Here is a 13,477-nt window from a genome sequence, read left to right on the forward strand (position 1 = left end):
CTTTATTATGACACAAATTCCTGAAAGGAGACACCAAAGACAAATCTTGATGATTTGATTGCTGCTGTGAAACTGCAATATTAAATGCCACTGTCTACTCATTAGCATTTATAAAGTATGTCCATGGCACTTAGATAGCAGGCTTTCTCAGAGACGTAGCACTGTTCAGGGTGGTTGGGGTTAAAGCGAGTGTGGGTGGAGTACTGAATCAGCAAGCCCTCTCCTGCCTCTGTCTGGATACGAGACTTTTGCAACACCTTACCGTCGTTGACTCGGTTTGTGCTCATCAGCACCTTCAGCTCATCTGGTAACTCCTGAACAGAGGACAGATCTGTGATGGCAGATTCTTTACCAAAGTTCAGCACCACTAGGAAAGCTCGGGCGAGCCCGTCCAGCTCTCTGAGGTAAGAGAAGACGGTGGCATCAGCGTGGACGTAGCAGAACCACCCGCGGTGGAGGGGGAGCTCGGACTGACGCAGGGTGTTCAGGAAACGGTACTGAGCCAAAATGGAGCTTTTGTCTTTCTTCTGCACCTAAAAGGGGATAAAAGACGTAAACTAAGAAACTTACAACAGATGTTTCTTCAGAGTTCAGGGTTCCTGCACAATTTCATGGACAAAATTTAAAAATTTTTACATTACTTTTCAAGGACTCATAATAAAGTTTCCATTTTGGAAAAGCATGCTCCTCACTTTGCGCTTATTGGTCTGCTTACTTTTCTACACACACACTCTCTGCCACTGTACGTCAGATATACACGTAACTTCTCTGAAAGAGGAAGTCTTGGCTGGTATTGGTCATGGAAATTGAGAACTGTGCAAGTTTTAAGATAGATAAATAGATACTTCACTAATTCTTCACAGGAAATTATATTTGTTAGGGTAGTTCATTCACAGCTTACCATACAACATAAAAGCACTTCTGTAATTATCTATAGGAAAAAAATAAATAAATAAATACTAAAAAATATGCACTTCCAAAAAATCTCCAATAACAATACATACTATGTAGTGTGTAATTTGTATCAAGCAGCAGCACAATGTTGATTCTGAAAAAATTTATCGCGCTGCCCTTAGCTGACACATATTTGAGCTGCAATATGTCGAAAGCTAACTTACAGAAAATACATTTGTGGAAGAGATCATTAGATGTAATTATGTCAAAGTTTTTCTCCCGAAAGTTTCCTGCAACAATTAAACACAGTTCTCTGACTTTTCAAAAACAATGATTTTTACTAATGCCATGACTTTTCAGGCCTGGAAAATTAGATGATTTTCAATGGCATTTCCAGGTTTTCCAGGACTGTGGGAACCCTGAGAGTTGAACAGTATTGAAAGAGTTCTGTACCTCCACATTGACGCTCCTGTAGTCGGGGTGTACAGGCAGCCAGGTGATGTTGGTTTTGTTGTTAAAGCTGGCGTTCATGTCACCGCTCCACTGCATTGGAGAGCGCTGAGGGTCCCGACTGGCGCTCTGCAGCGAGAGGACAGGAATCATGTTACTATTTCAGTTTCCTCTGACAACAAACAGTTTGACAGTGAATGTTTATAGACACAATTTCATGTGCACTCTGTCGCCAGTTTATGAGGTACAAGGTAAAACTAACGCATTCTCAAATACAACAAACATGCAATAAATCTTAACATGAAGGTTAAATTGCTTAGTTTTTTCAATGTTGTGTTTTTACCATGTTATGATGTTCCGATGTTTTAATGTTGCTATTACCATGACCTGGATGACTGAGAATCTTCAGCAGCAATTTTTTAAATGGCATACAGATTGCCGATTTTACTTCATGGCCTTTTTACAGGTTGTATTTTGTGGTGCATCTGAGGACATTTATGCAACTATTTATAGCCTAAACACTGCACATTTTTTGCACTGACTGCATTTAGCAGAGACGCTCCAATGAGTACGTTTTTGTGGGTGTTCACAGTACTGACTGCGTTGTATTTGCCAGCAGGGTCCTGTATCTGACTGTCCGTGACATTAATGTTCTCCATGCCGATCTCCTCGCCGTAGTAGGTGGTGGCCGTGCCTGGGAGGGTCAGCAGCAGCATGTTGATCACACGACTGTAGATCTGACCAGCACTGGAGGCAATCCGAGGCTTGTCATGGTTCCCAACCTGATAACAGTGGAGAAATACAAGAGCAGGTGGAGAGGTGGGTGAGATAAATGTAGAGGGAGACAGCAGGGTGAAATAGACGGGTAGGGAAAGAGACAGCCAATTTTAGAAAGTAAAGGATACAGGATAGATGACAATAAAGGACTGTACTTTATTGGAGGAGAAGGAGAGCTGAGTTGTTTTGTTTTGTATCTTGACCCCTACCCAAAGCTACAAACATTTTTTCCTTAAGTCTTACTGAGCACCTAGAGGAAAATGCATGAGCCTCTTAACTGTCAAACTTCATGTTTGAAAAACATAATGAGCCACTTTGCAAGAAAAGTTCATACAAACTGCAAAAAATTAGTAAAAGGTGAATTACCCGGGGGAGATTATTAGATGTATAAAAAAGGGGGGGAAATGTACCGAAAACTGTTTTTATATATTTAAGTTATGTTACAGAAAAAAAGAAATACAATTTCTGGGTTTTGTATGTGTTTTTTTTTTTACTTTTTTTTCGGCTTATTTTCAATAAATTTTCTTGCAACTTTTGATTGTGACTCACCACCCAGTTGGGCCATTGTCCTTTGGGCATGTTGGCCATCCAGAGGTGGACCAGATGTTGAACCCACAGGCTGCTGGTGTTCTTAGGCAGGTCCAGCAGGTAAAAGTTAAAGGGGAAGTCACTTTCTTTAACGAGTGGGGTGCTGTAGTACATCATGGTCTTGTCCACCTCGTGGTAATCATACGACTCCGTCACCATGAACCTGGAGTGGAACAAGACTTAATAGTTAACTTCAGGACTGGTTTTAAGATTCATTGTCATAAGTTTTAAGGCTCTAAATGGTTTGACCCAAATTTATATTACTGAACCTCTGACTCCTGTGCTAGTGGTTCCTTGATGTCGGCTGGTTACTAGACTGGGCATTGTTGGGCTTTGAAATTTTCTGCCTGAGAAGATTAGGCTTTACAGGCCACTCAAGTTATAAACAAATGGTTTGACTCCACTGTGCAACACACAATGCACAGGACTGTAAAAATCAAGAATGCGTTAGAAATTAAACTCTGAATGAATTATTGAAGTTTTATGGCATCATCATCATCATAAATACTTAAGAAGGTGAAGGTATTATCAGTCCCAGTTATGTATATATTGTTATGACTGCCATACCTGTATCTGCCAGGCTCATGGCTGTACTCGTCCATCACTGCCCTCCATTCCCGCAGCAGGTCATGCAAACCCAGCTGACTGGTGGTGTAGTCATGGTGGAGGTCCCACTCTGAGGTTACAAACTCCTGGAGGGTTGGGGATATAAAAAAATATAAGAGAACGTAGCCCATGTGTTATAGCCAGGTTTTACATTTGCTTTAGGGTACGAGTGGTCCATTCATGGTAAATCTTCAGGCGTGAGATCATCATTTATATAGTGAATTAAGAGAGCCAAACATTGTTCTCCTCTGCCCATTGGGAGTTAGGAGAGCTTGGCTGTTAATGTGTTCCTTTGTCTGGCCAAAGCATGGGGTCCAGTCACAGAGCAGGTGGTTGGAAAAGAAAGAGAAACCAGATACAGAGAGAGAGAAGAGGCCAAATTATACAGACCCACAGGAGTGCTGCGTAAGGGATGTTCAGAGTTTTGTGCTCATTTTATTGACACTTGCTGGTCGTTGTAGTCTCAATAAAAAGGGCAAGAGGACAGTAAAAAGAAACATCAGCAGAAATTAGTCTTGTTAAAGGGAATGTTCACCCAAATGTCCAAAATACATATACAGGGGTGAATTGTCCCCATAAGTTATACCTACTTGGAAAATTTGACCTGCTGGGACCTGCTTAAAATCTGAGAGCTCTATAGGGGGACAGTGACATAATAATCCTACAAAATAACACCCAGTCCGTACGTCTTATTGCGTGGTAGAGTCAAACACAAAGACGGCCCTCAAACTCCACACAGAAAGCCATGAATCTATTCACAGACTTCATTACTAAAACAGCAGCTGCGCTAACCACTGAGCTCACGTGCCGCCACATGAGTGAAACATTCAACCAACTGCTAGTTAAGCACACCGGCATTGGTATGAGGTTAAAGCCAAAACTGGCACTAAAACAATAACAACACAGATAGCTTCTCAGGTATGATTGACTGAATCATGTTGAGGGTTGTGGTAAAATTCCCAACAATGCAATAAAAACACAGCTGTGACTCTTCATTGCAATGTTGTGGTTCGTGTTTTTGTAAATGCATGAAAATCTCTGTGTAGTGCCCAAACAGAGCCCCTCGTTCAACACTTTAAAGCACAGCTTGGCGTGGGTTATCATTCGGTCAATGCAGCTGTGAGGTTACCTCTCAGTCAGCAGTAAGTAGACGAGTCAGTCTCAGTATTACAGAGTTGTTCTTCGGTGGTAAGTAAATCCCAATGACTCGCTAATCCAACAAAATATGCCTCTTTTCTACTAATCTTTCCTCTGTGAGAAATAACTTCAGTCTCCATGGAACAAACTCTCTTTCTCAGTGAGCTTAACTCTGCATGAATCATGAACCCTTTGAATTCCAGTCAGAGTGTTTTCTCCTAACGGGCACAGGGTGAACCTGCCATTTAGGCGAGAGATAAATGATGAATGATACATCGTGTACAGTGCGAATGCTCCCACACAGCTGTTGATTATGTTTGTCCTCCCAGCTTCATTGGAAAGTACTGCTTCAGTGGAGCTGCTTCTGCCCACAGTGCCACTTTTATCCCTCACATCGTTTATATCTGGACTCTGACATGTCAAGCTTTATATAATTCGACAAAATAATACATAATGTAGTTGCATAACAACGTTACAACAAAGATTGTCAACTAAAACTGAGCCCTGAGCTTCTGAGCTCAAAATAGAAGAACTGTGAGAATGGATGTATTACTAAGCAGGCCTACCAGGCACGGGTCAAGGGGCCAAGACTGTCAACCCCCCCCCCCCAGTCTTCACCTCGAAAATGTAACTCAAATTGACTAGTATCGACCAGGAAGAGACTCAAAAAGACTACAAAGAGATGCACAGAAGCTTCAATGAGACGCAAAATGAATACAAGGAGGTCATATAAACCAATAAAAAAACAAAATGACCTTAAAAAACATAAAATGACCTCTACAGACACAAAATGACATTAAAGACACACGCAGTTACTGAAAAAAGACCTCAAAGAGACACAAAATGACCTAAAAAAAGAAGAAAATGAAATAAAGGGACACAAAACCCCAATGAGACGCAAAACCACAAAAAGATTCAGAGTGACTATATAGAGATGCAAAACAAGAAAAAGAAGATGCAAAAACACCTCAAATCTTTGTTCCTATGTAGGAGAGGTGATGGAGCCTTTTGCATATCTGTGCATATCTCATAGTGGCTGCAAGGTGAGAGTACAATAGAGTGGCAAACTGTTTGTGCACTTTACACCCCAAAATGTATCCAAAATATTAACTGAAACTGCAATGACTAAAGAATACTTCACCCTCAAATGTCTGTCACTGATATTAAATTTGACCGAAGCTGAAGCTTGGCCTCACACCGGGTTAAATGTGTCACATCTGCTCTATCATTTGATATGGATCAATTTCAGCTGGCAGATCAGACAGACATTACCATCTTTGGTGGACACGTTGAGTCAGTGTGAGGACAAACAGCTGCTAGAACTAAGCCAGGCAGACGTTCCTGCCGTCAGACGTAGCACCCATTAGAGTAAACAATGGTACAGTTGCTGAACGGAGGGTAAATGTTATGAGGAGCTAAAACTCACCGGTGGTTTATCTGGGTCCACCTGTGGTTCATCCCTCAAATGTGCGGCCTCCAGGAGGTGCTTCACTGCGTCAACGCGGAACCCGTCCACTCCCTTCCCCAGCCAGAAATGAATTAAATCCTAAAATAAAATGACAAATATGAAGTAATAAAAAAGTGTGTCTACATTATGATTGAGAATGTGGCAAAAAGTGCTGAGAACTAGAGCTGTGAATAAGCAAGAATCTGGTGGTACGATGCATCACAATACAGGGTTATGATTTGATATATTGCCATACTACTACGTACTTTTTCAATATAGCAAGGCCATACATTGCAATTTTTTTTTTAATTTCCGAAAAACTGTCAGTTATAGAGGTGCATCCTTTATGACTCTGCCTGTTTCATAGGCCTGTGTTTTTGTTTTTATGATAGTGTTGTTGTGTTTGTGGAAGAGTCAAACGGCTGATGACAGATTACAACATCAATGGATCTTTCGTAGTTGGGGGTTAAACACAACACAAAATGAATCACTTCCACTGATATTAAAATATTAATAAAAAAAGAAGTGTTTTTAAGAATCGATAAAGTATCACAAAACATTCAGATGCTCAACAGTATCGATATTTTCTTGCACCCCCACTGAGCACAAAAGCGGACTTGTTACTGTTTGTGACATTTGTGCACACATTCACAGTCTGTAATTCCTTATGTTGCACTTTGAGCAGCAGTTAAATGCACAAATTATTAGCTATTCAAAGTTAATGTGTAATCAGATGACTATCACACATCACTGCAAAAGATAAGACAGGATTTTCGACACCTCTTAAATTGTTGGACATGAGAGAAGACAAAATAGATGAGGACAACACAACAAGATTTTAGGACGAGGTATGAGTCACCAAAAACCAAAAGCTTTTCGGAATGAGTCAGTAGATGAGGTAATGTATGTGAGGTGTGTGAGAAAGAGCAGTGTGCGGTCATGTAATCTCACAGTGATCTCTTTGCGGACATGTGGGTTTCTGAAGTTCAGGTCTGGTTGCTCCTTGAGGAACTGGTGCAGATAGCATTGTCCTCTAACGTCATCATAAGTCCATGATGAGTTTCCAAACACACTCACCTGTGAGAGAGGAGGAGGGAAACAGTGGAGAAGAGGATTAGGAAATGTAGATATTAAATGAACACTTCTGTCCCCAAATGAGTATTTGTATATCAGTCAATCACCCTTTGTTACGTTGAATTCATGAAGAAAACTATGTTTTTCTCGCATGCTTCCGCAACAAAAACTGTGAAACGTCTTAATGAAATTAAGTCATAGAGGTCCACATTTAACAACAGCAAAACTCCATCAAAACATCTGTTTACAAACTCCCACACAACTCGTGCAGTATAATCCTCGTCTCATTTATCCAGCCATATGCTCAGTACTTCCCAAACATGAGCAGTTTGGCTAAAACTTTGCATTTAAAGCTGAACTGAGAGTGAAAATTATCTATGCTCTATTCAAAGTCAGACTCCACTGACAAAAACAGTAATTTTACCTCGCTGAGTAAAGCAGCTGCTGGTCCACCACTGCCTCAATCAGTTCATTTTTTTGTGTAATTATGTGACTTAGGTGTTTTAAAGGTTTAGTTTGCATTCACAAAAGTCACACAAACAAACTACCTACAAAAGCAGTCGTAGAGCAGCGGCCCCAATATTAAGTGAGGTAAAATTGCAATTTAGATTAATGGAGTCTAGACTTGAAGAGAGCATAGATAAGTTTCACTTTCTGGTCAGTTTCCTGTCAGACAGAGCTGTCTTTTTGGGAAGTACTGAGCACACAGCAAGATAAATGAGGTTTGGGTTATACTGAACTAGTTGTGTGAGCAATTGTAAACAAATGTTTTGATATAGATTTGCTGTTGTTAAACGTGGACCCCTATGACTCCAGTTCATCAATAATTTTCTTGATGAACTGGTTTTTGCATGCTTATTTCACCACTGAAGAATGTGAGAAAAACAATGCTTTCTTAAATTAATTGTAACACCGGGTGAGTACTTGATATACAAATTATCATTTGGGGGTGAAGTATTCCTTTAAGAAACTACCCATGTGATTACTGTTAAATTTTTTATGCTATATAACTTGTTTGGAAGTTCAAATACATCACACCTTACTATGAAGTGCAATGCATCAGTGCATCAGTGCATCAGTTCATTTAAAATCACTACCAACCCAGTTATTAGGCCTCGGGTTGTTTGCATCGCAGTCAGTCCAGATGTAGTAATCCTCGTAGTGAGGATCTCTACTCCGGCTCAAATTAAACCAGCGGTGTCTGTCGCTGGTATGATTGGGAATGAGATCCATGATCATCTTCAAACCTGGTGGAAACAGACAGAGACAGATTAGTATGAGTCAAACACACTGTTGCACTCTTCTACCCCTAAAAGAAGGTATGTGATGATCCACGATCAAATCTCTACATCCACAGGGAAAATTAAAAACACACCTTTGTTGTGCATTTCAGCCAGGAGCTCCTCAAAGTCCTTCATGGTTCCAAAGAGCGGGTCGATGGCCCGGAAATCTTCCACATCGTAGCCGAAGTCCCTCATGGGAGAGCGATAGAAGGGACTGATCCACACTGACTTGATGTTCAGATACTCAAAGTGATCCAGCTGGTCCTGAATTCCTGCCAGAGACCAGAGACACAACAACGGTGAATACTGGAGTACTTGGTCCCAATGACAAGGTCAAAGACAAATAAGAGAAAAACATGTATAAATATTGATGCTATCAACAGTAGAGTTAACGTATATTTGGTTTGTATGGTGCAATATATCAGACAAGTAAAAAACAATGTGGATAGAGTAATAATTACAGAGCTGTCTTTAAAAAGATTAAAACAACGTTAAGTGCTAATATATTATACGACTACAATATCACTTTACTATCACTTTTTTTATGGTTCTCAGTGCATTTTATTTTTTAATTTTAACCAGTATAATTTAAGCATTTGCATTAATTAGTGGTGTAAGTGGTAGTTGATGAGGTGTGTTTACTACTAGAGAAAGTGTGTATGCTCTCCCTAATATTCCACTGGCTTTTTGGCTAATAGCACAGAAAACTAGGTGGGTGTACCATGTGTACCTGTGTTTACCTTCCACTACATCACCGGTACCAATATTTCTAAAAGGGAACTATTATCCAAAATAAAAAATGTAAATGTTAAAACGCTGTAAATAAACTTTTTTGGTCCAGAAACAGGTTAATAACAACTTAATAAGGTGAATAAAGTGACTGCTGGAGGAGGATTTTCACAAGCTGGCAACCAAAAGGTCATTCCTAGTATATGCCTATAATCAATGTGGAAAGCATTGGTAAATGATTTTGTAACGAGTAAATGACTGAGGCTATTTATTTAACACCTGGATCAATATCAGTTTTCTTGTGCTGCATTGAAATGCCTTTTAGTCATATTAAAACCTCTGAAACTTAAGAAGATTTCTTTAATTCTTTCAAAAACGTGGAAAAACAAGATGAGCAACTTAGCAAGAAATGCCTGCATTTACCCTGTAAAAAATGTGTTAAAGGTGACAAGGAAATAATTTCAAAATTAGCTGGGGAGTGTTATCTAATATTTAAAAAAAAAAAAAAAAAAAAAAGGTAAAATGTCCACAAAACTGTATTTCTTGTAATTCTATATTTTAAAATTTTATAGAAAAAAAAAGATTTAATCTTATTTCAATTTTCAGCACTTTCTGGAGGTCATCTTCTTGTCTCGTTTGTTTTTGTAGTTTTTAAAATTATTTTTAAAAACTAATTTAATGCTTTTTTTAAAAAAGTGTTTTGCTGGAGTAAGATTTTCAAACAACCGGGTAACCCATAAATTACCTAAAGTTATTCCTATTAGATGCTTATAATTTATGCGTCAAGCATTTCTACCAAATGACTTTAATAAAGCCGTCAATCGAAAGAAATGTCAAGTTTGGTGAATACGGTTTAAATGACAGATCATAATGACCTCCAGTATCAGAGCACTCAGCGGGGTCTGGGGCATCTCACCTTTGAGGTCCCCAACTCCGTCTCCGTCTGAGTCCCTGAAGGACCGGGGGTAGACTTGGTATACCGGGGAGGCCTGCCACCAGTCGAGGCAGCGCGGCGACAGCACGATCACCGTGACGGTGAGCGCCACCAGCGCCAGAGTGCAGGCCACCGTCAGCCAGAACAGGATCTCCCGGGGCACTCGGTACCGGGCCTGGGATGAGTACAGCAGCAACACCTCCTTGGGCATCCCGGCGTACGGTTTGATCTGCGTGTACTCGTCCTCCGCCGCGTCCAGCTTCAGCGAAGTGGAGTCGTTTTTCTCCTCGGGGTCCGCGCTAACGGTGTCCGACCCGCCGCCGTCTGCGTCCTTATAGCCCGGGTTTCTGGTGCACTCCCCCAGCTCCATAACACCGGTGTCTCTTTTAAAACTCATCTGATCCGAGTTTAAAAGAAGAAATCACGAGAAAAAGCAGCTCTTCTTCTTCAGACACACAGACTGACTCAAAGAGCCAACATCAAGTAATCCAACTGCTCTGAGGGTCACAGTACACACACTCCTCTCTTCCTTATCTCTCACAAACACACGCGCGCGCGCACACACACACACGCACGCACGCACGCACACACAGCAGTGCCACCTGAGGAATGTGGGAAACTGGGAAATGGGAATGGTTGGAGATTAACATTTCTTGTTGCAGTGCTGGCTGGGATACATTGCGGGAGAATTACTCATGCCCTTTACTTTCTTTTAGAAAAGTAACAACACAGTGTGAAAAAAACTCAAAATAGTACAAGTGTAATTAATTAAATATGTTTAACAAGTAAAAGCACATTATGTTTTCACATTACTTTTAAATTAAAGAATATTTAATTTTAAGTGCAGTAATTCCTATACTAAAGGAAAGTACCTCAAACCTGAGCGGAAAATAAATTACTTAATATTACTTTCTACCACTAGCTGGGACAGTATATATCTGCTCCATCTACAACTATATTTGGATCCAAAATGTAGAAAAAAGAAGACATTTCAAGGACTAAAATGTTACATGTAGCGTGGTGTTTATAATAAAACAACAGCAGGAAGAGATATTATGGTGGCGTGTGGAATAAACTAAATGAACTACGCCAATGAAGCAGGTATTTTTTGATACCCTCATGAGTGCTATCTGTGCACTTTTAAGACATTTTACAGGATTCACACATTTTCATGGACATAAAAACCTTTCCATGACTTTTCAAGAATCTATAAGAAATGTTTTTTCTTGCCTCTCTCGCAGAGCAAGTTTCAAACACATCAGATTCAAACTCTATTCAAACATAACTTCAGATAGCTGGCATACATGGAGGGAGAGAGGGTTACTGGGAGAAAATTAACAAATGTAGATAATGGTAAACAAAATGTCACATATTGGTGCATCTGAGGGCTAGGTATGTCCTGCACACCACAGGTCAAATGTAGACAAAATCTCACAGGGAGAAAGAAGCTAAATAGACAAAAATAAGTGCTGCAAATCTAAACTGTTGCAATCATTTTTGTCATAATCCCAGTTACATTAAAACTTTAGAGGACAGCAGGTTGTGCCAAAAGACTTCTTTCTTTTCTGAGCAACATGGTGAGTTTTTATTCTTCACACAGCTTTTTTTGTGCGCACTGGCTCAGAACAGTGAAAAAAATGCCTTTGGATAACAGCAAAACAGAACAGTGAAAGCTTTCCAAAAAAGTCACAAAGCTGACATTTACGGTGACAAAAAAGCTTTAAAGCGTTTTAAACTTAAATCCATCTTTTATTGACGTTTATGTTCACTGTATGGTCTGTAACATCACAATAGCATACTGGGAAATTAGTACAGAAAGAAGGGATGGTGAATACTCCGGGTGTCTCATAAACATCCCCTTCCTTTAGTCCTCTCAAAGGTCAAAGGTGAAGGTGAGTGGGTCACACATTACTACCTCATTATGTCATCAAATACAGCATTTTTTATAAGAGCTAAAAAGCACTGGAAATGATAAAATCAAGAGTGGAATTTGTCATTGCAATAATAAATCTGTCAATTCTAACAGTATGTAAAGAAAGAGCGACCGGAGACGACAGGAGGAGGTGGCAAAGAGCACTCGGGTTCATTTCCATCCCAGAAAGCCCACATGAGGAATGTCATGTCATGTCATCCAAATTCTCGCGGGCCTGCTGAGGGTGTCACAGTCACATGACCCCGCCGGCCCAGAATAACTGACAGTTTCAGGAGACGATATGCTTTGTAAAATTGTCTTAACATATCCTGATAGCAAAGCAACGAGTCAGGGTCAAATTATTTACCAGAGTCTCTTTTGAGTGAAGTGAACCGTGTCTAGAGATTATAATCCACAACCAGAATAATGATCAAGTAATTTTTTTTCAAAACAAAGGGAGCAAAGAGAGCTTGTACTGTCATTAAAAGACTGACGAGGAGAGACTGTGATGCTGCAGTGCTGCTTGTATTCAGTCCATGCAGTGGAATCAGTGTGAATAATGAAAAATTACATTCAGAAAAATAAATGATTTCCCTCCTTCCCTCCCTTAAAGGAATAGTTCGGATCTCCGAAGTGATGTTTTATGAGGTAAAAGTCAGGGTATAACATACAGTAGATATCACTGTCAGTTTTAGAGAAGCACGCTGGGATCAGACGCAGGAGCTTAGCAATGCACTGCTGTGGACGAGGGTAGCAACAAAACATTTTAGCCAACTAAAAAAAGTCACATTTAAAACAAATATCATTATAAGTGTACGCCATATTTAGAATGTTTTCACTGCATTATTTCGCCGTCAGATAGCAATTTCTGATGGGGAACTGAAGCTGGTTCTGTGATTTGACATCAAGAAAAACAAGACCACATGACTTTGGCGTTTAAGAGGGTTAGTTCAGATTCCCCAAAGTCACACAATAACACAAAAAAACTTTTCTGATCAAGGCAGCAGTAGACCAGCAGCTAAAATGACTTTTTGTAAATGGAGTCTGGTGGCTTTGAAGAGTATAGATGGGGAACTGAAGCGGTTAACAGCTTGCCCACTAGAAAGGGCTGTCTGATGGAGAAGTAAAGCGTACACTTAAACTGATATTGATTTTTTTTTAGGCAGGACTTTTTTTGTGGCTAAAATACATTTTGTTGCTGCCCCCGTCTACAGCAGCAGTGGTACTAATGCCACTTCCCTAAACCGGGGGCGCACCAGACCGCCATCTACTCTAAGTAATACACTGACTATAGACAAGAACTTCATACTACCCCACTTAGAAAAATCCAAATTATTCCATTAGTTCCTCTCCTAGCCCAGTGTCTGATATAGCTTAAAGATTACCCTAAACTGAGGACTGTGTTCAGTGTGATGAAACCTCACACAATGCAAAAAAGTAAGGAAGTATAAGGTATAAAGTCCACAATGGGAATGACTCAATTTCAGGCACAATATCAAATCAGATGTAGTTAAAAATAAGAACTTCTTTTTGGATGAAAAAAAAAAATCTTAAAATAAGATAAACATAATTAAAAGAAAAATTATATCCTTCTACGTATTCCACTTTTCTCTGTCGTTCTTTCATCATCACCTTTCCTTTCTAAC

General features: G+C 39.9%; 1 protein-coding gene across 1 annotated transcript; it reads right to left on the reverse strand.

Annotated features, from left to right (window-relative positions):
• Positions 1–93: 93 nt before the first annotated feature.
• slc3a1 (solute carrier family 3 member 1) lies at positions 94–10,425 on the reverse strand. The gene is made up of 10 exons (XM_042501694.1): positions 9,902–10,425; positions 8,349–8,528; positions 8,075–8,220; positions 6,851–6,976; positions 5,879–5,998; positions 3,277–3,401; positions 2,671–2,872; positions 1,944–2,126; positions 1,348–1,473; positions 94–533 (listed from the first exon to the last, which is right to left on the reverse strand). Exons 1-10 carry the CDS (start codon positions 10,314–10,316, stop codon positions 102–104), a joined length of 2,055 nt encoding a protein of 684 aa, XP_042357628.1. The 5' UTR covers positions 10,317–10,425; the 3' UTR covers positions 94–101.
• Positions 10,426–13,477: the final 3,052 nt, after the last annotated feature.

The sequence above is a fragment of the Plectropomus leopardus genome, chromosome 15 (genome assembly GCF_008729295.1).
Source record: "Plectropomus leopardus isolate mb chromosome 15, YSFRI_Pleo_2.0, whole genome shotgun sequence".
In the NCBI taxonomy this organism is placed as follows: domain Eukaryota; kingdom Metazoa; phylum Chordata; class Actinopteri; order Perciformes; family Serranidae; genus Plectropomus; species Plectropomus leopardus.